This window comes from Diplotaxodon limnothrissa, linkage group LG7 (genome assembly GCF_057381915.1).
Source record: "Diplotaxodon limnothrissa isolate DT_005_m linkage group LG7, D_limnothrissa_male_GT1.1, whole genome shotgun sequence".
Taxonomy (NCBI): domain Eukaryota; kingdom Metazoa; phylum Chordata; class Actinopteri; order Cichliformes; family Cichlidae; genus Diplotaxodon; species Diplotaxodon limnothrissa.
The window spans coordinates 63,622,902-63,648,222 of NC_140602.1; the positions used below are offsets into that span (position 1 = coordinate 63,622,902).

At 42.2% G+C, this 25,321-nt stretch overlaps 1 protein-coding gene across 1 annotated transcript in view; it reads left to right on the forward strand.

Moving 5' to 3' along the window:
- The first annotated feature begins 549 nt into the window (after positions 1-549).
- grk3 (G protein-coupled receptor kinase 3) overlaps positions 550-25,321 on the forward strand; it is a 78,187-nt gene continuing 53,415 nt past the window's right edge. Inside the window, exons 1-2 of the mRNA XM_085360123.1 lie at positions 550-2,640; positions 18,262-18,338. Of these exons, the coding sequence (XP_085216249.1) occupies positions 2,528-2,640; positions 18,262-18,338 (190 nt within the window). The 5' untranslated portion in view covers positions 550-2,527. The remainder of the gene's footprint in view (positions 2,641-18,261; positions 18,339-25,321) is intronic.

Consider the following 25,321-nt stretch of genomic DNA (forward strand, 5'->3'; position numbering starts at 1 on the left):
CTGTATGCAGTTTTCATCCAAAACAGCCCTGCTCCTGACGCCCACCTTACCTCAAAGCCTCTTTGCCCGTCCACTGAACTAAGAGTATTACCATGTGCGGCCAGGCAACGGCACTGCATCTCCACCTGAGCAACGCACGCATCCCTCGACGCGTACGTTGACGCAAAATACACTGCTGTAATATGAACTGTCGGAAGCTACTGTTCGTGACTATTCCAATTCAGTGCGAACAGCAGCAGCGTGGGGGGCAGCGGGGTAATGTAGTGCAGCGGAAACAGAGCAGGCCCGACCAAAGAGCTCTCTTTTCTACAGGCCAATCCAAGCTGTTCTCAGTGAGCATCGTTAATCACCGCGGACTCGGCGCCCTGATTAAGTTAGCTGCACGCGCATGAATAGGCGCGGATTGCGCCTTGTTTGTTTGTAATACATAAATAAACAGAGCGAAACAACACCTTCCTCTCTAAGCACCTCTAATAACGCGCTTCCGTTCCAACAGCCGAGAGAGCCGCTCCGTGTTTTACGAGCCTCTCCCCGCCGCAGTGGGAGGAAGTCGAACTACAAAGCAGACAGAGCCACTGTGCTAGCAAAAAACACCAAAAAAAAAAAAAAAAAATAGAGAGGAGGCTTTAAGCCACACATGTGCCGTACTAGAGGCGACGAACACCTTAATTGAAACAAGCGGACTTGACCGACTGGCACTCAGTCAGAGGCTGCGGAAGGAGACTCGTTCAGAGGCTTGGAGCGTTTAAGCAGCCGAGTGGCTCTGCGAACGCCGAGAACCTGGTAGGCAGGAGGCGCGCGGGGCTGCCGCGGAGCAAGAAGACCTGATCTGAACGTTCAGTTTCACATCTCTGAGGCGCGCGCCAGCGTACTGTTAGCCTCATCACTATAAATATTGTTTCTGTTGTTTTTTTCTTAACATTGCACGGACTAAAGAATTTGACAGTTTGCCTCGCCGCGCAGTCGGTCAGCCAGCGTTTACAGCGAGGAAGAAAAGTTAGCGTTTACCAAGCAGACTACTGGCCAGCGCTCCCTCCCCCTCCTCCATCATCAGCGTCACCCTCACCCCCACACTCAGTAACTCTGTGCTGGGTCTTTAGGCAGGGAGGGTCCCCCTAACGTTCGGGGTAACCGAAGAAGCAGCTATGGGTTATTGTTTTGCATCTCTATCCTCGTTCTGACTTCACCGGACTGTCGAAGACTGTTTAGCGGAAACGCTGCAAGACTTCCCCAATACGAGTCTCCAGTGTCCTCGCCTCGGCCGTTAGCTTAACGTTGCTGAGAAAATCGCTGCTGTTTGTCTGCCTGCAAGTGACTGTCTTTGCAACGGGATTGATTTTATATGTCTGCTGAAGCGGAATAGCCTAAAATAGGAGTGTCTGACTGGCCGCTCTGAATCCTGGTGGTTAGTTAGCCTCGTGGCTAGCAGGTTTCATTTTGCTAGCTAGCGTGGTAGCTAACTAGCGAACGAACCCAAATATCTATAGTGGCAGCGGCTAGAAACCAGTTAGCTATGTACCGCTGGATTTGGTTTGTGATCGCTTGATTCAATTACTTTACACCTGGACAGAATTTGGCGACAAACCTCTGTCAGCAGTTTAACCGCATCTTTTCCGGTGACTTTTTTTGTGCGTGATTGACGAGACGATAAGGAAGGTTTGAGCCTTAACGCTGCACAGGAAAGCAGCAACAGGGGCACAAACAGCAGCGCTGTGTGGATACTCTGGAATGCAAATCATGAATCCTGGTTTATCTCTAACCTCGGCTTGCACGCTTTTATTTATGCCAGGTCGCGCCTGACAGATTAGCGTTTTGCTGCAGGAGCACAAGACTACAAACGGGCACCTTGATGATCCACATCTAACCCGTTCAGCAGTGTCTCACCAGCCCCTCTGCACTGATCGTTAAGCCCGTCTTCTCACGGCGTGGCTGATTTTGTGTTGCAGAGAGGAGCAGGCAGTCCGCTAAGATTAGAACATTTTTTCGACAGTAGTGTTTACATTTTAAGGAACACCCCCCTGCCCCCTCCTTCCCTCATTCCCTTCTTCCTGAAGCACATGCCGCACTGGAGACAGACCAGTCGTTTGGACACAGGAGGACCAGGCAAGTCCCCGGAGACCTGTAGAGCCTGACAGCGCCCGTGTGTGGTGCATCGCACCTACCTGTGTGAGAAACATCACAGGTCCTTACTCTCGCCCCTTGCGCTACATGGAATCGCAAGGACGGTGGATCTAGCGGGCCTGCTTACTGCAGATATTTCGACTAACCCCTACCCTATGTCTTCCCTCGTAAGTTTCCTCTTTTACGTGACAACGATGGTAGTTTGAACAGACTTGGAGCTGCAGACAACGCCGCCGTTTCCCAGCAGACGGTCAGCGCCGTCGTCCATTCATCCGGCCCCCACAGCGCGCCTTGGCCCTTGATGTGGGTCACATCTGGCCGAGGACGTTGTTTTTAAGCCCCTAAATCAGAAGCCACCCTTCCCGGCCCGGTTATTTAATCGATTTGGTCGTCCCAGGGTCGAAAGATGGCGGACCTTGAAGCGGTGCTCGCTGATGTCAGTTACTTGATGGCGATGGAGAAGAGCAAATCTACTCCAGCGGCCCGGGCGAGCAAGAAAATCATTTTGCCTGAGCCTAGGTAAGCACATCCATAGGGGCTTTGATGCTGGGCTTTTGTGTGTGTATGTGTATGTTTTTGTGAAATGGATGACATTTTCTGTGCATGCTACGCGACCATATATGGCGATGGAGGCGTGCTTCCTCTCAAACCTGTGCCTTACCTTTGATGGGGACCGAAATGACTGTAAAGCTTTTTCTCACTTTAGGTTTCTAAGAACATGCAGCAAACCCCGGCCTCGTAAAATCTGCATTTCAACCATCATTGTCATAGAGCTTAAAGTTAACAAGAAGTTAATCCAATGATCCACAGTGTTGGAGCTACCTGCACATTTTGTTTGCCATCGTTTCTGGTGTCCATTGCTTGTCAGACATGTTTTCTTTGCTCCCGGGCTTTCTTGACTAAAGGTCTGATCCTAAATCTGTGTCTTGTAGCCAGTGTAATTCATTCTTTGAAGCTGCTAAGTGTTGTCGTTGCTGCTGTAAATCCTTCTGATGCATCTTTATTACCACTCTATACAGCTGTTGATCTCATCTTTGCTGTTTGCAAGCGTTTAGCTCACCGAGGAGGGTGTTACTCAAGACAAAAGCTAGAGTCCTATTGAAATAGTACACCCCCACCACCTCTTACCATTTGTATATAATTGTACATCCTTTTGTCCCTGCAGCAGAGGCTTGAAAGTGTCGCTTCAGTCCAGGTTGTAGCGTGCAAGTTCATTGAAGGGGATGTGGTTGAAATTTGGTTATTGACATGGTTGCTTTTCATATGAGGTCTGTGAAAATTTCACAGCACCATTTGAGTTCAGTCAAATGCTAACTGTGTGAACAGCAGTTAGGTGTGGATTAGCTGGATAGTTTGTACCACTGTCACTGATCTGATCTGAGCTCATTGTGCTTCCAGCTATTACCTTGTGCTCCACTTTTCTTAATCGCAAACGGGTTTTTCCTTACGGTTTTGAGGCTGGATTCTGGGGTGTTTTGTATTTATTTCCATGTTATTTTTGCATATGAAAGCTGCAAATGTCAGATTGACTCAGAGCTAGTCCTGACTTCTGTAGTCCCTTTCAGAATTCTTCTTCCCTGCTGACGCAGTCACATCTGACACCCCAGTGCTTCCACTATGACTCTTCCTCCTTTAGATCACTTTGTCCATCTGTTGACGTGAGAATTAGCTGACATATTCAGAGTGAGCTTTAAATACAAGCTTTAACTAATATAAAATTAATACATCTTCTTATCGTAGTACACAGTATAACTCTGAGGTCTTTTTTTTTTAATGCAACATTTAATCTAGAATCTTAATATGAAGTAGGGTGTATATATACAGTTGTCTCTCTCCCTCTCTATCTATATATATATATATCCATCTGTGTATATATGTATATTATAGCGACACCATGTCTTTGTGCACACTAACGAGTTAGGCTTGGCCATCTCTGACAGCAAGAGCGGTGTCAGTGTCCTGTGACGATGTAATACCAAGAGAAGAAGCTCCTACAGCAACCTCAACCAAAGCAAAGGGCTTTACGAAATGAGCAAGAAATCTGGTCCGATTAAAGGTGGAAACAAAAACACGTTTCACCACTGCATGTTGGCGTAATCAGTGTTGGGGTCATTATTTAAAAAAGAAATGTATTTAAAATAACGCTTTTCTCAAAAATAATGCACTATATTACTTAAGTACTCCCAGGAGAAAGTAATTCATTACACTACTCATTACATTACTTTCATGTTACTCTTTAAAATGCCCTGGAACACATTGTCAGTTGTTAACATTTTATCTAATTGTCTTTGTTTGACACTTTCAGATTCTTCATTCTGTATTTTTTTTTTTTTTTTTGGGTGAGCTGAACAGATTTCTGTCACATATAAATTTTGGTGATGTTGAGTTATATGGGTGGTGTACATTGAATGCAACACGTTAAAACAATGCAAATGGAGAACATAACATTGCAGCCACGGGACTATGAAAGGATCATATGTAGATCTGTATTTGCACATACCTATGTTAATAATTTCAAATATATTTACTGTTGTAAATTTTATATATTTAGCTGCTCAGCTTTAAGTAATAATCCTCTTTAATCCTCTTCCAATAATCTGTGTAATTGGTCAGACGCTGCCAGCGCCAAGCCTGTCATGTCAACACGCTTGTGCCTTAGTGAGTTCATAACCAGCTTCATGTAAGAGTTACCCCAACAATGGCAATCAGGATAAGTGGATCCAGATAACAGAAAGATACCCGGGGTATCTTTAAGTCATTTCATAGTGCAGGTGCCTGTGACTAGCTGATGTGCTGAGGGGAAAAGAAGACTTTCAGTAGTAAGAAATCAATAAACAGTTGTAGAACTAAATATCAGTCCTGTCATTTATAGGCAAATCTGCACCTCATAGTGCGGTGAGAAATATTATCCTACTCTTTTCTTCATTCAGTGATGGAGGTGTGTAAAGTTTGAGTTAGCAGTAGAAGTTCAAAAAAGCATAATTTTGAATTTGTGTGTCCAATAATGTTGCTCTGCTGGTACTTTATCTTTGTTAATCTGGCAGCCCAGCAGAAAGACACTTGAATACGTGCTGCTAATTTTTTTCCAGCTGAAATGATTACAGGAAAGCATATTCTCTGATAACCAATTGAATGCGTGTGCCTTGATCGTTGTTCATGTAGAGTGAATTAGGTCAAAAATCAGTCCTTGCTCCCTGTAACTCATTGATGTATTTACATGCCATAACAGCAGGAGGGCCCCGCCCTCTTGGCAGACTTTAGACACCTTCAGTGCACAAACAAAGGCTCTGACGCTCTGCAGAGAGTTCCCACCTCTGACAGGTCTGGCAGCAGTGGCCGGTGATTTCCTCTAACAGTCAGCTTGTCAGTGCTTCTGAAATGGGCTCAAATTAAAGCACTTTCATTATTTGTAACAAACCTAAATCAGTGAATCAGGAGCTTCATGTTGTTTCTGAAGCATCACTGTTGTAAAAGGTTGTAAGAAAGTTGATGTGCTGTTGTTTTCAGTTCATTCCAGTGTGGTATTAAAAGTAACTCGCAGAACCTGAAGCTCGTCTTAACCGTTATTCCATTACATTGAGCATTCAGTCACAGAATAACACAATAATTATGACTTGGAGATTCATGGCCCTTAAGCACCCAACCCTGCACTAACTCTGTGTACGTGATGGTGTGGCTAAAAAGGGCAGATGAAAAAAGTTATCTGGGTGTTATTTATGCTCATTCTATCTTCTCTAAATGTACACGATTGAGTAGAGGGCGATTCAGAGACCGTGTTTGTGGAAATCAGTAACTGTGAAACGCTCTTTGTTTCATTGGCAGTGAAGGAGAATTAAAAACAATGTAAACCCAAAGATCAGAACCGGCATCATTTGGCTGCAAAATTTGTCCAATTTTATTTTTCCCCCAGAACAAAATAGTTCAGTTGCGAAATAATTTGTGTCCAATTTATTTTAGAAAACACCAAATCAAAATAACAGTTCTCTCATGGTGCTTAAAGTTCAAGCTGATAGTAACTGTATTCTGGTCCAGAGAGCTAAATCTGAAGCACTTTCAGAGAACATGAACAAATATACACAACAGAGCCAAAGAGAGCAAACTGCAGTCTTGCAGTAGCACATACACGTGCGCCAGTTACTAAACTTTTGGCCCTTTTTTGTGGCTGTCACAGATTTTAAAACATAGGCTTTTGCTTTATTTTAATGTGTGTTCCAGCCTTTGCTTTGAACATTGTTTAATAATTGAGACAATACCTTGCAGAGGACTAAATCTGTTTAGGGCTTTTAGATAATATCACACTTATATTTTATAGCAGCAGATTGGCTAATTGCTTGTGGACTGCTGTGTGGCAGCTGTCAGTGATGATACAAGAACACTAACATGTACCACTACAACAGTAAGTGCGTCTCCAATACAAAGACTTTACCTAGCCAGGCCACAGGTATATTTGGACATCCATACATCAGCTGGAGAGAATACCCAGTCCTCAGTACGTGGATCAGAGAGAAACACAGCACTGAGTCAGTTCATGGCAGACATGGCAGCTTTCCTCCTCCAAAAGAGCCGCTCAGCAGTCAGACTCAGAAAAGGTCTTAGCCAGCTGTGTATTTGCGGTGATTCATTCAAACATTGGTTTGTGCGTTGGTTAAAGTGTTTTTTGTGATTAACCTTTGTGGTATTGTCCAAACAACTGGTGCGTTTGCCTGTTTGGTTTGGTTCTCCTGGTGTGGTAATGTGAAAGCTGCTGCAGTTTGTTGGGAGTGGAAACACAAAGCAAACACAGGACTTAGTGATCATGTGTGCAGCATGTAGTGTAGGTCTGGTCAGTTAACTGGATTTTTGAGTTTGTCTTGAAACAGTTACTTTTTGTGTTGATTTTTCATTCTGAAGCTTTTCCATGTTTCTGTATGGTGTGCAATTATTGGCGTGCACAAAAGTATAACCTGTGTTTCAAGCATATTTACAGCACAGTACTGCAGTTGTAATCTCAGACATGACTGGTAATTGTGGAGTACAGTCTTTGTTATGAATGACACCCCCCATTCATTCATTCATACGGAATTTCTAAATAAATGCCCAAATAACTGCCACACATGGCGCTAAGTTTGCTACCACATGGCAATTCTTGTTTTAAGATAAATATTAGCTGCTGTGTTGCAGCTTCCCTTGGACCTCTGTGTTTTCTGTTTGGCTGGCTCAGTGGCCATTTAGCATCAGTCCTTGGTTTGGTGGCTTCTCAACCGAGTCCTGTGTCTCACAGGTGAACGAAGTGTGATGTCTCCTCTCCCCTCACTTAGCCTGGAACAGCTCACAGTTCTCGCTCTGCATTTTTTTCCTGGATTTAATTTCTATGTATTTGGATCTCACCAAAGAATAAATTTTCCATATTTGTGTATTTTTGTAGCACATAAGGTTTTGAGTGGTCAGATTTTTACTGAGATTTTACTTCATTTACCTCGTAGAGATGTGACGCTTTTTCCGATTCTTCATTCTGTATTTAGGCATGAGTCGAACAAAATGCTGTCACATATAAATTTTGGTGATGTTGGGTTACATATGGGTGGCGTACATTGACACATTAAAGAAATGCAAATGGAGAACATAACATTGCATCCACAGGGACTATGAAATGATCATATATAGACCTGTATTGGGATGTACCTATATTATTATTTTCAAATGTATTCACTGTTGTAAATTAGTCTGCAGTTGTCCTGATCACCTTGTGGCAGAAAATAATATTTGGCCATAATTAAGCCTATATCTTCAATCTCACCTGGGAGTGAAAAGGAATCTTTAAACTGACAGCCCCCAGCATCCACCCCACTGATGATAGATGACGCAACAGCTGACATGCGCTGATGAGTTCCAAATTGATATTTGTGTGTGCGAGACCAAGCACTGAGCTGAGTATATTACTAAAACAGTGTGGTGCGGTGTATACACATAATAAAATCAAATCGTCAGCAACCATTTTTGCTGGGATTAAAATCACTTGAACACTGGGTTCCATAAACATGCTGATTTTCCAGCAGCTGGAGAGCCGTGGTGCTGTTTCTAAATTGCAGACCCTTACTTGATTGGATGACCATTAGCTGCTTTTTTTTCAAATCTGCAAATCTGTATTAGGAGGAGCTGTAGAGGTTCTTAGAAAAATGAAATGGCAAACCCAGGTGCTGGTATGTTATTGATTAGGGCTGGGCGATATGACCCAAAATTCATATCTCGATATTTTTTAGCTGGATGGCGATATAAGATATATATCTCGATTTTTTTTTTTTAAGCCATAAGTTAAGAACAAAAAGAGAGTTCTTAGTCACACTGTGTCCCAGATGTCACACGGGCACTTTTATTTACATACAGCGTAGATGTACATGAAGAAATTACTCAAAAATAAATTATCAGCATTTATTAAATAATCATGGTCCATAAATAAAAGAAAACAATGTTGTTTTTGTGCATAACAAAAAGCTCACAATTGTGCAGTCAAAATGTAAACTAATAGACGCTGAGCGTAATAACAAAGAGACAGATTTCACAGCTGCACCACGTCTCTAAACAGGTGCCATTTGTGGTCCTTATACACACACAGTACGTATCACTCCGCGAGGCTCCTCCCCGGTAGCCGTAATCCTCCGACATCAAGCCGTGCAGCTCCGTAGCTTAGCAAAGTCATATTAAAACATTTTTTGACAGATTGCTGAGCGCTGTGTACCACATAAAATCGGTTCGCGGTCAGTAAGCACAACCAGAATTCATACATAAGGCGCACTGTCGAGTTTTGAGAAAATGAAAGGATTTTAGGCCGTGCAGCCCCTCCGGGCTGCATGTCGTTAGCGCGGTTAGCTCGCTAACACGTTGACGCCGTCCAGCCCCACGCACGGGGCCATCCGCGGTAACTCGCTAACGGAGATTTTCCGCTTTCATCTTGTCATTGCCTGCAGGTGAAGCTATGGGGGAGGCGAGGCCGAGTAACGTTGCGTAGAGACAAAAGTGGACGAAAGAGAGGCAAACCTGCGGCTCCACAAGTATAATTATAACGTAACATAGGCTATATCGATATAAACGATATTGCCACATCTTATATCTCGTATGAAAATATATCGATATTTTTAAAAAAACTCGATATATCGCCCAGCCCTATTATTGATCAGAACTGAACTGCTCTGCGGTTGCACAGGAGCACTCTGTTAGAGTGGATGACCTTTGTGCTCGTCTCCACAAACAGAGCAAAGCTTTAGCACTCAGTGTAGACTTACCAGTGAAACTGTATGCCGGGCTAATTGAGTTCACTCATTAGACATTTAGTCTTCAGGGAAACATGGAGGCTGCAAGTTAATCCAAGGATTGGCAGCTCTGCTCCATGTAAAGACCACACCAGGTTGAATCCTGTAACAAGCGGAGGCGTTTCTGTATGAGGAAACAAACCACACAATCGATCATTAGTGTAATGTTTTTGTGAGAGTGGTTTATCAAATGATTCTGTGCTAGATATGAGCTTTATTATTTATTACATTACACATTAACATAAAGGAGCCGCAGAGATAAAAGGTTCAGCTAATGGACCTGTGAAAGCAGTGTAACACAGCTGATGAGTAAACCAGTCAGTGAAGCCAGGCTGAAAATGTGCCTCCAACATGTCAGTGAGGACATTAAGAGAATAAGCTGTCCAATACAACTGCATGAATTATAACTGTAAACACAAACAAGTTTGTGATGAAGAGCGCTGGTTTGTATTTAAGTGGACCTGCAGATGCACTGCTTATTTCCTGAAGTGCTCATGAAGTCAGCTTGAATACACTCATTTATATCTCCCATTTGACAAAGTTAATGGGAGTTGGAAATAATAAAGGATCAGACTATTATGTAGCCTCACACAGAATGCTATCTTGACAAAATTCAGTGATATAAACTTGGACTTTACTAACAGGGCTGTATCTGTGTCTCACCCACATGCTTCATGTGCATCCTCGATTACTGCATTTCCTCAAAAAGTGGTGAGACCATTGGATGTGCCTGTAGGTCATAGTGTTTCCAGCCCTTCCTCCTATCTACCACATACCTGGTAGAGTCTGTGACTGCAGGCTTGGGTTGTGTCACTGAACAACAAGCTAGAGGATAGTGATCAAATGTAGATTGCTAATCTAATATGCCTTTTAAAACTAGTTTGTTCCTTCATTTATACATTTATCTTTTGTTTAGTTCCTAGTTTTTAATTTCCTGTCTGCACCATTACATACAGCCAGTACTTGTTTGTGTGTACACGTGCACTATAGAGAGCATAAGAGCTGGACAGAGTGTTTGTGGCATCACACACTTTCTGAAGCTTCTTTCAGCTGCAGCCATTATGGTTCTTTGGAGCCAGAAGTGAGCTCATTAGGATCATGTTCGCAGCTGCATGCAGAAACTGAGTAGGAGATTTATAGACACACATCTTCTAATTAATGCAAGTGCAAAACTAATAAAATGGAGAAATGTGACCTGGCAATACTGTAGCACAACTTGTTGGATGGTCTGTACCAAACAGCAAGCATGACTTATCTCAGATGAGCCCTTAGAAACACTCAAACAGGCACCAACAGCACACACCATGAAGGGGTCTGCTTCAGTGACTCAGAAGCCCCATTTCCATTAGTACCATCTTGGATTGAATCGCCATGGTTCGCCACGGTTTTTAGGCTTTTCCATTAGGTCCTAGTACCTGGTACTAGGTATTAAAATAGTACCTGCTCGACCGGGGTTCCAAGCGATCCGAACGGGTACTAAAATGTGACGTCGTCAGACGTCAGTGGCGTTACTCAACGAGTCGTGAGAGCGTCTTGTTCACGAACAACCCAACTAATATTCTCCTCAGTTGTACTACAGTGCTGGGGATGTTCCTTTCTGCGGGAGTCAAAATGTTTTATACACAGAAGCCCAGGTATTGTCTATGTGTTGGAGTGTGATTGTGCGTATGTTGAATGTTTTCAGAGGAATGTGGAATGGTTGAATGGAATGAATCATGACAAATGTGAAGGGCAAGTAAAAGAGACAGGCTTTTCTGTTTAAAAAAAAAAAAAAAAAAAAAAAGCAGAACTTGATTAAAAGTGCGTGGGTGCGTGCATGGGAATGGGCAACCAGTAATGCATGCACAGCTGTAACAGTCGTGCATGTGTGAAGCTTCCTGCAGCATACTTGCAGAGGCCGGAAGGTTGCACTTAAATGTGGCACTTTGGAGATAGCATGGTGCTGCCACATTCTCAGCGGGCCACGCTGAGTCCTCTGGCAGTGAGGCGAGACTTTGACGGCAACACTGGCGGCAGCTGAGAAGAAAAGTGTGGGGGATGGCGACAGGATGACCTGCTGTTATGTTACAGAGATCAAGTTAATGCTGACCGAGTCTTAGCCAGAGCTGGCCTCACCAGTAACGGCCCTCAGCCAATCACATCTTCCAATTCCTGTCTCCAGCTAAAGTACAAAAAACAACTGCCTTCTCTCTATGAGACACAGAGTTCAGGGTGGTGTCTGTGCATGTGTGCAGACGTGAAATATTAAATATGAAGGGGAAAAACACACTCATTTAACATTTTTATATTTTTGCAGTGGTGCATGCTGGTCATTGTTGTATAGTCAAACGATAGACCAGCACGTCATTCAGAATCCCGTCCCTCTGATCTTATTTATGTTGTTTTTCCCATGGTCTGTGCTGCTGGGAACATGCAGCAGGGAGCGGAGCAAAGACGGGCTCAGTTTTACACTGGACAGCAGTGTTAGTACATGTCACTGTTTTCCTTTTCAGTATAAAAAGACGTCAATATGCCGAAGCATCCTTGCTAACACAGTATGAGTCTAAATGAAAAGCTCATATTTGATAACACTGCATGAGCCCCACTGTTTCCCAGCTGAGCATTGTGGTTGTTACTGAGAAGAAATATTTTGTTAGCCTAATGTTAGTGTCATGCAGGCAGGTCGGAGTTGCATACATACTGTTTGTGGACCCAACCCAAACCCCAAAACATCTGCACTAATGCTGACATTTGGAGGATTCCTGCTGAGTCAATAAGGAATCAGACCTATAAGTGGAATCTTTAACAGTTTTCATATGAATAAAATCCATCCTGTGTGTCATTGTTGGTCTCTGGTGAGACTGCCTCTATGGTCAGTAGTCTGTGTTGTTCTTTGCAGCCCAGTTGAGCATGCTTTGCCACATGGACCAGTTCTCCACCTGCTGCTGTTTCAAAAATAGGGAGCATGTCTTTGATGTCTTTGTCACGCTTGAGTCATGATTAGGGCTGGGTCATTTCATACCGTTCACGGTAATACCGGTATAATGTTGGGCAACGATAAGAAAATTAAATATTGCGATAGAATACGGGTAAAATGCGCAGTGCCTTTGTTTTCATACGCACATGGCGGAAAAAGCATGGCGGCGACGGAGAATGAGAAGGGCGAAAGCGGATCGTTAAATGAAACAGATGAACCAGAATTGGTTTGTAAAAATTCTGCAACTTCAGTGTGGAACTGGTTTAGCTTTCGTCCGTCAGATACACAACAAAGTACTATTTTTGGTAGAGCATGCTAGCGGGCCGTCGTTATTACCGTGTTTTTTGGAAAATACGGCACACTTAAAATCAATCCTTTGATTTTTCTGATAATGGACAGTACCCCTTATAATCCTGTGTGCCTTATGTATGAATTCTGGTTGTGTTTACTGACCTTGAAATGATTTTATGTGGTACACGGCGCTAAAAATCTGTCAAATGTTTTAGCGCGACTTTGCTAAGCTACGCACCTGCACTGCTTGATGGATTGTCGGAGCATTACGGCTATCGTAGGCAGGAGCCTCGCGGAGTGATATGTACTGTGCTTCAACATAATATTACCATATTGTGTGTGTATAACCTCTTTTTAAGTTTTGTGGATATTATACATGAAAATGTCTGAAGCAGGTTTGAGTTGGGTCAGAACCTTGGCACTGTGCAGTATGTTATCAGCACAGTTCAATTACATGCCCACACAGCCGGCTACAGAAATGCTAGTGACAAGCTGTTAATATGTTAAATATTTACACATGTGCATACTTCCTGGAGCCTGGAATGGTCACCAGCACAGTGTTGTTATAGCGTCAGAGTGCAGATTAACAGCTAATGAAAGCCGGCCGTTTGTGCCTCTTACACTGGCACTGACCCACCGCCAAACGGGGCCAAAGCAAATGCAGAGACATGATCCGACTTAACCTATTTCAGAATCCTTTCCTGTGTGTGACCTTTCAATGCAGAGCTGAAAGTCAGACCTCACACATGTTGGTTTTGTAACCCCTTTACCCACCTGCAACTTGTTACTGCGACTAGCATCACTTCTGCTTAGTACAGGCTGAGCTTCAATGTAATAGCAAGTGTGTACCAAACCTGTTTTTTCTGCAGTGAAATGCAGTCAGGGGGTGTAGCGAGGTAAAGAATCAGGTCACCTAACATTGGGAGGGTCTCTGCCTCCAGGGCGCTACTTTGTCGCTGCAGAAATCACCGTTGAGTGGCTTTGATGAAGGTCGCAGAAGAGGCAGCAGAAGATTTTGTTGAATTGTGTTGTAATGGTTGTGCTAGTGGGTGCTGAGATTGATGATGGTCAGGGTGAGTGGTGACAGCTTGCCAGTTAAGGTGATGTTTGTCTAATTTCCTCTTTGAGGTCTTAAGTTCTGAGATTCATAAGAAATCAAAGCTTCCTCACAGCAGGGGCATATTCAACCTGTAAACACGCCCGACACTTGCAACACGGATGCATCTCGATGCGTACGGGTGATCGATCAATCATCATCAGTGAGAAATCAGGAGGTGATATTTCTGTCTGCTGTACTGACTTGAAAAAAAGAAATTGGAGTGTAATGTAGACACACTTGTTTATCTCGCCTTTAATTCCAAAAAAGTTGTGTGAGGTGAGGTCGTGGCGACACACTGACACAAGACTGGAGGAGATGTGTGTTTAAGCTGATATCAGTTGTCTTCTGTCAGCTGCATCCATCTTTGTTATAGGTCATCTAAAAACCTAAAAGTGTCCCGGGTTTTTAGTATCTCTGCTTTGTGGCTCATTGGTTGATCCTCAGTACCTGGATGTACTGGTCCCACCGGCTGGTTATCATGCTTAAAGATGGAGAAATAGGATGTATTATTATTCCGATACCTGCCCAGTGCAATGCTAGACTTTTGAACACCACCTCTTGCAGCCACGGTCCTCCTCAGAAATGTGTGGGGACTGTTGAGACTGTGGACAAAGCAGATAAAGACGCACAATAAGTGAAGGTAGTGCCTACAAGCGTTAATGCTACATTCATACCCTTCTGACACCATGCCACTCACAGATTGTCAGTGTCATGGGGATGCCTGTAAATAATACTGCTTTATTTCTGTCTTTTTGCCCACAGTCACTGTCAGTCACACTGCATTTCTACACTGGGAGGCTTTGTTTTCTGATCTGCTCCAGTCATCTGCTCCCGTGAGCTAATGCTGCTGCTGTTATTGGAGGCTGCACTGGTATAAAACAATGAAAGCTGTTCACATCGATGTCTATGCATCTGTGACACCATCATGACAGTGTTGTGAGACTGTGCTTCTGAGGGTTTATCTTTCCGCCACAAACGTGTGTTTGCTCAGTGTTGTATGTGTCACTGCAGTTGGTGATCTTTCAAATCTTGAGCAGTCAAAGGCAGATTATGTGCTTGGTTTCTTCCAACATGCTCTTCATTTGATTTTAATACACTATGTTTCATTAGCAAACTCAATGCTAACCTCACTAACTAGATACAGTGTAGCAGTCTCCTCCCCCCTCCCCCCCACTCCACCCCACACACATGTGTTTACTGTCCAATAATTCATGACTTGTACAGTAAATATTACCAGCTGCTTTTATGTGGTGCAGTTTAGCGCGAATAATCCAGAGTCAGCTGCTAATGATTCAGTGGGGCACACAAACCTCTAAAAGAGGAAGTGTCTACTTCCTAGGTTCTTGTTCCTGTTGCTGTGGCTGCAGTTGATGTTCATTCCCACTTTCCCATGAAAATCAGCCCAAACAAGCCCAGGATGCAGAGCACTGGGCTGCTGGCTAATTTTACCATCTCAGCTCTGGCCGTTACAGCATGTTTCTCACATAATGTCATGCTCACGTTGCCTGAGAGTTGTCCACCATATTGGGTGTGATGCAACGTTGAACAAAATTTGTGTATACCTTGGTCTTGTTGTTGGTGTCTGACTTACTGTGGCCTGTTAGTGTTTCCACTCTCTGGTCCAGATAGGTTCTGTTTTTGTATTTTCAGAGTAATCCTCCATGGGGAGAAACTGCTACTGTGCTGGTTTATTCAGGGTTCAGCCTGCTGTAGTTTTTGCCTTTTTAAGTTGCTCTACCACATAACTAGATAAAGTTGTGTGGGAATAAGACCTGGGAAGTCTGTATGCAGTGAGTATTTCCTTTTCAGTCACCTTTCTCACTCAACATGTGTTAATAGACCTCTGCTGAATCACACTTGTTATTAATTTCTGGCTCTATTCCACAGCATGTCCTTCATCCTGTTTTCTTTCTCTGGTCGCAGCAGATGGCCCCGCCCCTCCCTGAGCCTGGTTCTGCTGGACGTTTCTTCCCGTTAAAAGGGAGATTTTATTTCCCACTGTCGCCGAAGTGCTTGCTCATAGGGGGTCATATGATTGTTGGGTTTTTTTCTCTGAATGTATTATTGTAAGGTCTACCTTACAATATAAAGCGCCTTGAGGCGACTGTTGTTGTGATTTGGTGCTATATAAATATAATTGAATTGTAGCTTGTAGGGCTGGGCCATATTATACCGTTCACGGTAATACCGGTATAATGTTAGGCAACGATAGGAAAATGAAATATCGCGATAGAATGGGAGTAAAACACGCATGCGCAGTGCCTTTGTTTTCATACGCACAAGGCCGATTGTTGAGTGAAACAGATGAACCAGAATTGATTTGTAAAAATGGTGCAACTTCCGTGATGTGGAACTGGTTTGGTGTTTGTCCGTCAGATACACAACAAAGCACATTTTTTTGCAGAACATGCAAGCGGCCGTTGTTATTGTCATATTTGTCGGACTAAGATGCTCTTAAATCTGGGAGTAATCTGGGTCCTAAACTCCGTATGCTTCAGGTCAAACGAACACTGCAGCATCACTGAGAGTTAAAAACTGTCTCAATTCTTTCATCTTTAATAAAACGATCAGCATTGCTGCTTTACCAGGTGTAACTATAAAGTTTAACTTCCAGGCATCCATGAAAACAAAAGTTATTACATTTAACGGAGTTAGAAGTTAGCAGGAAGCTAGCGGAAGTTAGCTCGCTAGTTTCACTAGTTACCTAAGCATGATATAGCATGTTCTGACTGAGAGATTTCTGAAAAAAATCAAACGTACAGCTCTGCTATCACTTCCAACATAAATGAAGACAGGAAACTAAACAGCAGTGACGTTTGTAGGGTTACTGAAGTTGGGCTAGCTGGTATATAATGATGTGCTACCTGATCGCTAGCGACATTTAGCATAACATAAACAGTGAAGCTGGAGGACGAACACTAACACTTTTCCACTTATAAAAGTTAACGTTAAAGTTCCTGATAGTTAGAGACAAATGCAATCGCATGGCAGGATGCTGTAAACGGACCAAACTTCAGTCAGGAGAACAACTGAGATAATCCATCCACAATACGAGGTTAGTCATTAATATACTGCAACAACATGGGAATAGAGCAGCTGCCAGAGAATTCACCATTAATGAATCAATGGTACAGAAGTGGAAGAAGCAAGAAGAATGAGTTTAATAAAGTTTGATTTATCTGACTGCTTTGTTTCGCTTAATGTGCCTTATAATCCTGTGCACCTTATGGTCCGAAAAATGCGTACTGCACACTGCAGTTTAATGTTGCAAAGCACCTCTTTTTAACTTCAGTGGATATTATACATGGTTATGCTCAGGATATGTCAGCCCATTTCTACTGGAAATGCCTTTTGGTTAAACTTTCAGCAAGGAATTTGCATTTGCACTGTTACATTTTTATAAAGCTTTAATGTACATAAAAACCAGCTTCTTGTTTAAGTGAAAATAAATGGAAGGTTGTCTTTTTGCACTAGTAATGTTGTGGAGTTGTATTTTGTCTCGCATCAATTATATCGTCGGTTATATCGTTATCGCAAATTTTCAAATATATATCGTGATAAATATTTTTTGCCATATCGCCCTGCTCTAGTAGCTTGCATAGCACCCCTTTTTTCAGTTGGGCATGAAGTCGTTTAGTTGTAGTCGTAGCTTGGGTGTGTGTGTGGCTGTCTTATGGCATGTATGCTGTAATTCATGCAAATGTTTGATGGAAGTGCCTTTGTAGCCAGTGGACAGTGCTTTGGTTGATGCTGGGTGTGTGCACTGGAAGTTTAATTTGTTGTTTTCATTTGTAGACAGAAACGACGGATGTTAATCGACTTATCGTTTTAGCGCATCATTTCCTTTTTACACATGAAAAAAATGTAAAGCCTGCGTTTTTTTTTAGTTTTTTTTTTTTTTACATATTCTAATGTGTTTTAGTTAACTCTTGAATATGAATCATTCACATGCTTAGAAATAGACTGAAAATACCATTTCAATAGGAGAGTGCTCAGTATTTTACACTGATACATTGTTGAAAAGCTAACTATTGTGGTGTGTCCCATTAATGAGTTATGCACTGTAATGCATTGAGAAATGATGCACAAGTCTGATAAGGTCGCTGCTATTGTATCATCATCTTGGCCACTGCGGTTAAGGGTTCACCTCGCACATGCTCAGTGTGCATGCAGAGGTGTTTGTAGGTGAAGCCTTCCTCTGCTGTTGTTGTGTATGAAGTGAGCTGGTGAAGTGTTAATGGGCCTATGGAGGGGGCGCTAATTGATTCTTTCTCCCTGCTCTCATTTTCATTAACACCTGCTCCCAGGGTAGCGTGTATCTCTCTAGGTTCTGCTGTAGCCTCCCTTGTGTCCTTGTCCCTTTCCTGCTGTGTGGGGACGGGAGAGTTCCAAACCTGGGACGGATCTCTGACTGGAGGCTGGGCTGCTGTTGCATGTAGCTTAGTGAGCTGCTAACTGTGCTGCATATTAATCTGCTTCTTCCTCTCCCCACCACCTTGTGTTCACAGCATTCGCAGTGTGATGCAGAAGTACCTGGAGGAGAGAGATGAACTGACATTTGACAAAATTTTCAATCAGAAAATTGGTAAGTCTCAACCTTTTCATTCTGCTAAAGCGTAAAAGAAATGCATACCGTAGGTTACCAGGATTCAGCAGCATTTCTCTACAGAGGAAGAGATGGCTCCTGTAGCAGGAAGTTCTGCTTTTTCACATCTCACATTACAGTATTATTACTCCAAAAATCTCCCTCAGTGCAGAAAACCAACAAAGAAACTATTGGAGAAGTGGATGAATGTATAGCAGAACATATTGTGATGTGTATTCATTTAGGATGCATTGTTGGAAAGTTTTATTTATTTATTTATTTTTTGTTGTAATGATGATTCATTCATTCATTTTTGAAGTCAAACTGAGAACATAAACGCCATTGGTCTCCAGTGGCTGAAGCTTCTAATGGAGTTGCTTTTGCTTTTGGTTTCATTGAACTTGTTGGGACATGATGTGTGAACAGGCTGTTAATGGTAGCTAACACTTTACTTATGGTACAGTGTGTTTAAGCATTAGCATTTACCCCATATGGGCCCTGTGACCAGTTACTTAGGCATGCTTTACACTTTCTGCTTTGCGGTTTCATTTAGCTTCCACCCACAGATTTACTAACAGATTACACACTGCCGTTTTTCCTATTGAAGGTGTTTTTCAGTTATTCTAAAGCTTTGCTACCGTGGTCCAACACTGTTTGATTGGTTTGTCACTCCACCACTTGTAATGTCCCAGTAAAATAGAACGGTTAGTTGTGTTTGCCGTTAATTATAAACAAAAATGAATAAATCACTCCACTGTTATTGTCAGCATTTAATTTGAGTGAAGTAAGAGATACTGGATTTAACTCTAGCTCTGTGAGTAAATGTGTAACAGGCTTCACTATTTGTCTTACTGAAAGGCTTTTGGTAACTGCAGAACTACAGTAACCACTCCTTGTGTTCACAGCAAAGCTAGTTGGTGTTGCCTCAACTGTCTCAGTTTATCTACCAAGCCAAATCTGTCTGAGTGCTGTCTGTCAGACTGTTTGCATTGTAATGCCCCTTTTCCAGGTGAAAACTACAGGTCAAGCGAGATTCTATCTAAAGTCACTGCTCCAAAAGCCAGTGAAGGGTTCCTGTGCACTGTTTACATGATCTAAGGAGACTTTCTCCATAAAGGAACAAATAACACTGAGCTGTTAAGGACAAAAATTGATATTTTTTGGCAGGAAAGGCAGCTTCAACATAGGCATGACTGTCACATACAATACTTCACTAAGCGTGTTGACAGCATTGTTTTTCAAATATGTTAAGAAAAATAAAGAACAACAGAAAAACCCCACCTAACACAACTTCAGACCAAAAGAAATGCAGGCACCACTGTCAGCGCTTTCCCCCCCTTCTATTGCATATTTGCATACAAACTAGAGATGGCACGATACCACTTTATGACTGATACCGATATCATAAATGTGGATATCTGCCGATACTGATATGAATCCGATATAGTGTTTTTTTTAATCAATAAAACTGTTTTTTTAATATATTGCTGCATTTTCTATAAGTTCATACTCAAGTTTAAATAAACAACAACACTAAAGCTATTCTGTTATACCTGTATGTGTAAATACACTGCACCCAAAATATTTCATAGTTCAGCGACACTGATCAATCTAATGAACTTAAACCTACTCAATCCTTCCTATTCTGGTATTTTAAAGAGTACTTAGCAGAAATAGTAAGCAACCTAACTAATAGGGTTGCAAAAAAAAGGAACCACCCCCCACCCTCCACCTCATGATGCTTAATCAACGTAATCAACTTTAATTTGATGCAGTGTGGGAAAAAAATGTACAGAAATCAATTATTTTTCAAGAATAATTAAATAGATTCAACATCTTTCTTCAACAGAATTGCAGACTGCACAGATGGTACCTTCCCAAAGGAAAAAGTACTATAGCTTACTAGGGTATATTAGACTTAACAGTTACTATATACAATCATGGACTTCTATACATTTTACATAAGATTAAAACTTTGGGTGTAAGATTCAGATAATTATTTATTAAAAGCTAGATATTTTAAATGAGAATAAGAAAGAAAAGTATGTCTTTGTGCCCCCCTTTTCCCTGTTCATGCCCTATCGGCCCCCCTGGCTAAACTTTGCTAGATCCGCCCCTGCACAGTTAGCAGCCGTCAGCTGCATAGAAAAGGATCCTGCTCTAGAAAGTAAATAAATTCTAACAACAGCTTATCAAGCTTAAACGTGCTGCTGTTGTTCAGCCGCTGGTTTCCTCTTTCTGGCGCGAAGTGGGCCAAAAACAGACAAGAGAGACGGACTCGACAGAAAAGCCGATCAGCTGATCATTAATCAGTTTCACGATTGAAGTAGCAGCTTAATGTGGGAATGCTTTACAAACATTCAGAGATGAACTTACACACTTTCTTTACTTCTCTCTGGGATAATCGGAGATGAAATGCTGGTTTGAGGCTACAAATACACACAGCCGCTCTATCACGTGGGCACACTGCTCCGACGTGCTACGGTTATGAGCCGAGTTACGCTGTGTTGCAAGTTCTGTGAGGTGCTTTTTGGATATTTAATGGATCGGATTACATTTTTTATTTCTCTCCGATATCCGATCCAGTAATGTACGTCAGTATCGGACCGATTACGTAATATCGGATTGGTCCATCTCTAATACAAACATTTCCTCGCTTTTAAAGCTCAAAGCAAATGCTGTCATGAAAAATGAATTTGCTGGTAAATATTATCCTCTACTTGTTAGCACATAGCTCAAAGCCCCTCTTTGCTTAACTACACTCTGAGAGAGCTGGAAGCATTTTATCTGGCAGAAGGCTGCTCATCTGTGTCAGACACTCTTAAACAGAAATCATCGCCTGTAGCAGATTAAGCTGTCGCTTATTAACATTAATGGGATAAATGACTTGATATAACTGGATGGTTAATGCGGAATGTTTTTGTGTTCAGCCATGTTATGTAGCATCAATCAGTAAAATCCCTCTTCCTGACTCTGTGTTTTAGGCTTCATTTTTTTCCTCACAACCTGACACTCAAAAGTGATGGGAGAATAAATACGATCTCATAACTGTTGACCACTTTTTGCCCCAGTGTTGTTCAAAATAAACCACCTAATAATATTCCTGATGCAGTAATGCTTAAATTTTTCAGTCCTCCTTTGCCGCAGAAGCAATTTGTAATACAAGGCTTCTCGCACTTGGGTCTAAATCAGGATTGTGTTCAGCCTCAGTGTGGCACTACTCTTTTTCTGTGCTAGTTGTGCAGATGCTTACTGTCACTTCTCTGTATGGAGTTATTCATTGTAAGGCAGCTTTGTTTGTGTTTAGAGCAATGACTCAAGGTAGAGTGTCACATTTCCTGTTTCCTCCTGCCCTCCAGTTGGTAGCAGCGTCGCTGTGCTGGCTCCTCCGAGTGTTTCCATTCTGAGCACACGGGCTGTGTGCCAGTATTTGTGGCGTACCAGGGGACCACAGCTGCCCTCCAGGCTTCTAGTAGCTTTACTTACTTTTCTCTGATCTGTGCCCTCTTTGGGAATAGACTGCGTTAATTTTCTCTGCCTCCTTCTCCTTGTCTTCAGGTCTCTTCTCTGTCAAATTTGTTGCTGTCCTTATTGCAGTCTCTCTTATTTTCTCTTTGCCACCTCATACTATCACTCAGGCTCTTGCACATTGTGTGGGTGTGCACATGCTTTATTGGTACCTTTTGTGAAACTTAACACTCTTGCAGTAATTTAATAATCCTTATTTTGGCCAGTGTGTTAATTGTCTTCAGTAAGTTGGACACTGCTGGAAAAACAGTGGGAAACATGTCTACACTAGAGATGGACCGATCCGATATTACGTATCGGTATCGGTCCGATACTGACCTAAATTACTGGATCGGATATCGGAGAAAAATAAAAAATGTAATCCGATCCATTAAATATCACGAAAGCACCTCACAAAACTTGCAACACGCTGTAACTCACCTCAGAACGTTAGCACGTCGGAGCAGTATGCATCACGTGATAGAGCGGCTGTGGCATGCGGGACCTGTCGGTGGTCTGGATAGCATGTGGAGCTTCGCTAGCAACCCGGCATTTCATCTCCGACAAAGTTATCCCGAGAGAAGTAAAGCAAGTGTGTAAGTCCATCTCTGAATGTTTGTAAAGCATTCCTGCGTTAAGCTTAACAAACGACTGCCTCTCGCTCTCCGGCTGCTACTTCAATCGTGAAACTGCTTAACGATCAGCTGATCGGCTTTTCTGTCGCGAGTCCGTCTTTGTTTTTGGCCCACTTTGCACCAGAAAGAGGAAACCAGCGGCTGAACAACAGCAGCACGTTTAAGCTTGATAAGCTGTTGTTAGAATTTATTTAATATTACTTTCTACACCAGGATCTTTTTCTACATAGCTGACGCTGGTAACTGTGCAGGGGCGGATCTAGCAAAGTTTAGCCAGGGGGGCCGATAGGGCATTAACAGGGAAAAGGGGGCACAAAGACATACTTTTCTTTCTTATTCTCATTTAAAATGTCGAGCTTTTAATAAATAATTATCTGACACCCAAAGTTTTAATTTGATGTAAAATGAATAGAAGTCAATTACTGTATATAGTGACTATTAAGTCTAATATATATACCCTAGTAAGCTATAGTACTTTTTACTTTGGGAAGGTACCATCTGTGCAGTCTGCAATTTTGTTGAAGAAAGATGTTGAATCTATTTAATATTTCTTGAAAAATAATTGATTTCTGTGCATTTTTTTCACACTGCATCAAATTAAGGTTGATTACGTCGATTAAGCATCATGAGGTGGAGGGTGGGGGGTGGTTCCCTATTTTTTATTTATTTATTTTTGTTGTTGCTGGGAGTTGGAACCCTATTAGTTAGGTTGCTTAATATTTACGCTAAGTACTCTTTAAAATACCAGAATAGTGAGGATGGTGTAGGTTTAAGTTTATTAGATTGATCAGTATTGCTGAACTATGAAATATTTTTTTTGTATACAGGTATAACAGAATAGCTTTAGTGTAGTTGTTGTTTTAAACTTGAGTATGAACTTGCAGACTTGCAAAATGCAGCAAGATATTTTAAAAAACAGTTTTGTTGATTAAAAAACACTATATCGGATTCATATCGGTATCGGCAGATATCCAAATTTATGATATCGGTATCGGTATCGGACATAAAAAAGTGGTATCGTGCCATCTCTAGTCTACACACTTGGTGGATGCAGCCACCACGACCACTGGTGACCCAGTGCTTAGTGGAGTCCTGTTTTTAAGGCTCAAGATGAGTGTAGGGATGTGGTTAGTGTTTTGAAACCAGACACGATAAGCAAAGAGCATGCACTGTCTGGCTGACACACGGCATGCACTGAGGCTAGCAACATGTCAATCACGTGGTAAAACAAACCCTGCTTTATCCTCACTCTGGACTCAAGTGGCATCCCTAATGTGCGCTGTTAGACATCTAGTTTATAGAAATAAAATCCATGTGCTCATATTAAGCAAACGTGGAATTTCACTATTATACCTACAACAAACAACCTGCCTGAAGATCTTTGTGATGGGTGCTTTTTGGAGCTTGCATTAAACATCAGCACCTGTGGGCAGAACTGGCATGAATGCCAAAAACACACAGTTTACCAAATAGGTCTAATGAGATTGTTTAGTTGAACTAACTATGAAAATTCACACTAACATAAAAATCCCTTTAAAATTTTTCAGTCAGATAAAATCATATAATATCACAAGCCTAATTTCCTATTTGATGAGTATAATTCATTGTATTTTAGTATGTTAGACGCAGTGACCACAGTTACACGTCTAAGCTTGCTGAACAGGTGATTTAATTAAGGACTCTCATGGACTTCTTACTGTCAGCACTTATTGTGATTGTGATCACAGTAAGTGCTGCTGTCGACTGTGAAAAATCATTTTTTCCTCTCCACTGTTTTCATTGTCTTGGTCATAATGCTGGCGCTTCAGATCCTGGCATGTTTGTCAGAAAAGGTGCTCTGACTCCATCATAAGCTACAATACTGAGTACTTGATATTCACGGACGTGCTGTTAAATAAGTTTTATAGTCCTCGCACATCTATTTGTAGTTGCAGATGTGAGTGAAATGTTTGCACGAGGGGGGGTGGGGGGTGGCTGGGACAGTGGTAATGTCAAAAAAATCAAAACGCATGAGAAAACACACTAGGCATTAGTGAAAAGAGTGAGCGCGTATGTGTCAGTGAACAGAAACTCTTGAGTTCTTGAGAGGACTGTTATGATGAAACACTTGCAGGCGTATGCAGCCTGCTTTACCTGACGTGACCGGCCTGGCCTGCACTGTATCATTTCAATCACTGGAACCAGGATTATATTTTTTAAAAACACAGCAAAGTCTCATCGGAGTGAAGCCGCTGCAGATACCTTCTGGTGTCATCTGTGGTGGCGTTGAAATCTCAGTTTTTATTTTAGTGCCTTTGGTCATTATCAGTGACGGGAAAACACAACAGAGTCAAGTTTTAATTTTATCTACGTGCGTCAAATCATTCTCACAGGATGTTGCAGAAGAATCTCTTTGGTCCTTCATTTCTCCTTTCTGCTTAGCTCGCTCGGTCCTCTCGCATGTGGAAGTACTGCCTCTCAAACAGCACTGCATTAGCCAGGCCAGCTTAGGGAAATAGTTGCAAGGCGTGAAGCTTGATGTCAGTTGTGTGCTCTACACATTTGAATGGCAAATGTGTAAGTTTGCATGTTTCAGTAACAAGATAGCTGTCCACAGACTCCAACTGAGCATCACGTGGCTATGGAGGTGTCAGCGTAGCAGTTTCAGCAACTCGTATAATATACAGAAAACCCAGAGCTGCCGCGTTACTATCTAAAAAGTGCAGCAGATAAAATTCTCCCTTTTATGTGTGTTAACTGCTTCTCTGAGGAATGCACTTGTAAAAACAGTGACTGTAACCGCCACGAGTCCTTAGTTTTAACACAGATTTCACTTTACGGACTTTTCATTTGCATACCGTC